The 3,982-nt window shown below is 55.0% G+C and overlaps 1 protein-coding gene across 1 annotated transcript in view; it reads left to right on the top strand.

The window, feature by feature from the left end:
• Positions 1-3,982, top strand: part of BCOR (BCL6 corepressor) — a 25,071-nt gene that overhangs the window by 9,228 nt on the left and 11,861 nt on the right. Inside the window, 1 exon segment of the mRNA XM_024759834.1 lies at positions 3,701-3,961. Coding sequence (XP_024615602.1) covers positions 3,701-3,961 — 261 coding nt within the window.

Raw genomic sequence — 3,982 nt, 5'->3', positions numbered from 1 at the left:
TCAGTGTGGCTGTTGGGGAGCAGGGCCTGAGCCCCAGATGATTCCGAAAGCCCCCTCCCCCCACCGCCCGCCTCCAGTCTCAGACCGACTGACGGGTCGACGGGTCTCTTCCTGCAGCACCCGGGACATGGCCCAGTGAGCCATGAACCTCCACCATGGGAGAGCAGGAGAAGGGGTGGGGAAGGTGAGGGGCTCCGTTTGAAAGATTGGGGCAACGGAGGTGGATTCACCATCCACCCTCTGTCTTGTAGAGACTTGGGGTTTGTAAATAGTTGGTCAAGAGAGGTCACCTAAAGGAGCCATTGTTCTTACTGCCGCCTCCGCATCCAAGGTGCACAGCAGGTGTTCATTCCATTCAGCCGGAAATAAACGGGCCTTCCCGTTCTTGGGCCATCACGTCTTGAGCTGATATGGACTCAGGTCCTTCTCGTGGGCGTCGGTGTGGCCGAGAGCCGAGCTGTGAGCACATGGGAGCTGGGGCGGGCAGTTGGGGCGGGCAGGGGTCACAAAGAGGGTCCAGGACGCCTTCAAGATGCCTTCCCCCTTCTGAGGCAGCCCCTATCCATGGAGGGACCAGGAGCTTCTAAGATGGTGGGTGCTGTCTGCGCGGCCCTGGTTGTCCCGGTGTGGGTGCATCTTGTTGCTAGGGGCTTGTTTAAAAAATGAATTAACTTGAAAACTCAGTGGCTGAGATACTCATTTATTCTTTGTGATCACATGGGTGGCTGAGTTAAATTTTTATTTTGGAAGTTCACCAAATGAGTTTGGAGGTTCCTCAGGCTTGGAAGTTCATTACTCGGAACCCTCAGTGGCATTTGAGGGTGGGGCGGGGCAAGGAGGCATTGGTCCCTTCCTTCTCAAACTTGGAGTAACCATCTCCCTTGCCAACCACTTGGCTGGGACAAGGCCTAGGACCTGCTCAGTGGCAATGCCTGGCCAGGAGCTGGAGGAAGCCTCGGTCAAGGGGCTTCACGAAACTTCTTTGCTCAGGGAACTTCTCTTCCAGCTGAGCACCTGCACGTTTGTGAACTACTTTGGAACAGAGATCCCCTGCACTCCTCCTGTAGAGGGTGTAAGTTTTAACAAGGTTAGCCCTCACTGGAGGTGCTATAGTTAAGCTACAGAGAAGGGGATTTTAATCCTGGGGAGCCTTCCAACAACTCAGAACCCTCTCACCTTGTTTAGGCCTCACTGGGCATGGCTCAGCAGTGGTGAGGGTGCTCTGTTGCCACGGTGACTTGTAAATGTTGCTATGGTGATGCTTCTGTTAGGTGATGCTATGGTACAACCGTAATGAATTTGGGATATATGTGCTGTGAGTCATATGACCGTGCTTCAGGGAGCAAGCATTAAACCTCAAACAATACAGCCACGTTCACATCTTGCTTAGACTGGGTGACCAAGGGCACGTGGCTTCCCGCTTTCAGAAGGGCCAAAAGTAGCAATGATGGCAAAGCCCGATGGTTAGGATCCCCGTGTATCTGTTTATCTCCCCATCTCCTTTGCCCTCAAGGGTAATCCTCCTGTGGGTCGTGGTTAGAACAGTCATTGAGAAGCTCCAAGTGACACGGAGCCTCTCCCCCATAGCTGGTGGCCATGGGTATCTTGGGCAGTCGGGGTGGGTGTCCTTCAGGGTTATTACTGGCCTGGGTAAGGTCACACTAGCCTAAGGTCTTGGGGGGCCTTAGCTGAGGGGAATTGAGATCTTTGCCCTAAAAGGCTCTGGGGTTGGGGGAAGGGTGGATGGACCCAGTTTGGAAAAAGAAACTTTAAAATTGGACCGGGGGGGTTCTTAAGGTAGCCCTTACATTCCTCCATGGATCCCCTCCCACGGAGCTCTTAGGGAAGGCTGATTGGACCAGAGAGGTCCAACGGTGTAACCAGGAGGGCTCACCTCTTAAAATTTCATACATTTCAGGCCTGAAATTCAGGCTGGTCAGGCGGTCTTGGTGTCTTTTGGTTAAAGGGATTTTTCCAGCCTCTCTCTGTGCTGAGCCCGGCCCGTGATTATGAAGCCCACCCCTGGGAGGAGGCTAGCAGTAACATTCCCACTTTACAAGTGAAGGGGGCCGAGCTGTAAAGCGGTGCCATTCCTGCCCGGTGTTTAAGAGGGTCACAGAGCAGCCGGAGTGAGAGTTGCAGCGCACCCTCTTCACCGGGCCTGCGGTAGCGTGGGCTGCGTCACCCGTAAGCACAGGCCAGGAGTTTGGGGTATCTCCTGCTGCCGTGACAGGAGACCCTCGCGGTTGGGGTGATTCCACCATTCTGGCAAGAGTAGATGGGGATCTGTCCCACCCTGGGATACCCTTGGAGAAGAGTGGGTTCCACCGTTGAGAACACAGGTCAGGCTAGCCAAGGCCAGGGGGAGGTTCATTCCCACAACTGACTGCCATTAAATGCTGGGAATGCCCCCAAGAGAGGCTGATCAGGGGACCGGCCGGCTGGGCAGAAGTGGGAGTGGTACTTGAAGTGGTCTAGGGAGAGGAGGAGGAATGCTAGCAGCATGTGAGGGGTGTGTCCATGATTTCGTCTAGGAAAACGGGGGCTGCGGGGGCTTAGCTCAGGTGTTAACGAAACACCAAACTCATGCACCCACCCCCACAGTGATCCTTATGGAATTATTCGTGTGTTAGAAGCGATGTGACTAGCAAAGCAGTTAAACTGTTTCTTTGGCTAGAGCGAAAGTGAGGAGTGATGTTAGGCTGGGGCGATTGGAGGAAAAGCCCCAAGTGGATGCTAGGTGGAGCGGGGGGGGTGGGGCTGGGGATGTGAGCAGTTTAGCCCCCGCCCCCCTCCCATGAAGGGGGTTGGAGTCTTGTCTTTGAAATGTCCTTAGATGCTTGTTGCCTGGGAAGGAAGGCGTGGAGGAGTGCCAGGTGGGGTGACGGGTGTCCCTGTGGGTGTGCCTAGTGTCACTGAGGGCCTTCTTCCTGGACAGGAAACAGGAGCAGCCCCTTGATGGCAGTGAAATGCTTCTCCCCCCACGGGTGTGGAAAGGGGACAGACGGACTTGTAGCAATCTGGTTGAGTTCTTTGAAATTGCCCCTGACCCTCGTGTGTGCACCAGGAAGCCTTTCCCTTAGCTTTGCCAGGCCCCTCTTCCCTTGGTCTCCCCATCTTCCCAGCCTCCCACCATTCTTTCCTTACTCTCTTTCTTCACCTTTGCCCCTGCTGACCCAAGTGAACATTGGTGCTATCTCTGTGTAGATGACATTTGGGGGACATTTGGTCTCGTTATGACATCAGCCTTTTCTGTTTATTAGAAGATGATGACCTCAGCAGCTGTTTCCATAGTAATTTGTAGCTCTGCCCTGGATTGGTTGGCTCTTACTGTGAGGTCACTCACCCTCAGTTGAAAAGTAAGCCACCTTGGAGAGTTAGGCAGTTAGGGAGTTACCTCATGTGCCTACAGAAGGGTCATCTAGGTGCCTCTCCTTGAGTCACTGCCGCTCCAGCTGTGAACCGGAGGAAGGGAAATCGTGAGTGGGCTACACGCCTCATTTTCTGCTGTCTTTGCTGGTTGTGTTCAGCTGCCCTTCCTTTGGGACGTTGTCTTTCTGAGGGTTTTGTGCTTCCTGCGTGTGAGGCCCCTGGCCTCCAAAGGAGGGTCTGTTGGTAGCAGATTGCCTTGGGCATGGGGGTCCTGCCTGCTCCTGGTGACCTTTGTTCCCTCCTTTCCGGGTTGTCTCCCCTCCACTAGGCGAGTATAGTGCTGGAAGCAAACACGACCCCTTCGAAGCCCCAGAGGACAGAGATCTTCCCGGGGAGAAGTACTTCATGGACACGGAGCCTGCCAGCGAGCCCCCCGCCGACCAGGCGGCCCCGGACGTGCCACGCAGCCCCACCCTCCGGCTGGACAGAAAGCACAAGGTCTCTGGCGACAGCAACCACACCGAGACCACTGTGGAAGAGCTCCCGGAGGACTCTCTGCTGAAAGCCAAGCGGAGACGGGTCTCCAAAGGTGAGCTCGGTTTGGCTTCAG

Source organism: Neophocaena asiaeorientalis, unplaced genomic scaffold (genome assembly GCF_003031525.2).
Source record: "Neophocaena asiaeorientalis asiaeorientalis breed wild unplaced genomic scaffold, Neophocaena_asiaeorientalis_V1.1 scaffold312, whole genome shotgun sequence".
NCBI lineage: Eukaryota > Metazoa > Chordata > Mammalia > Artiodactyla > Phocoenidae > Neophocaena > Neophocaena asiaeorientalis.
This window is presented reverse-complemented; position numbering and strand designations above follow the sequence as displayed.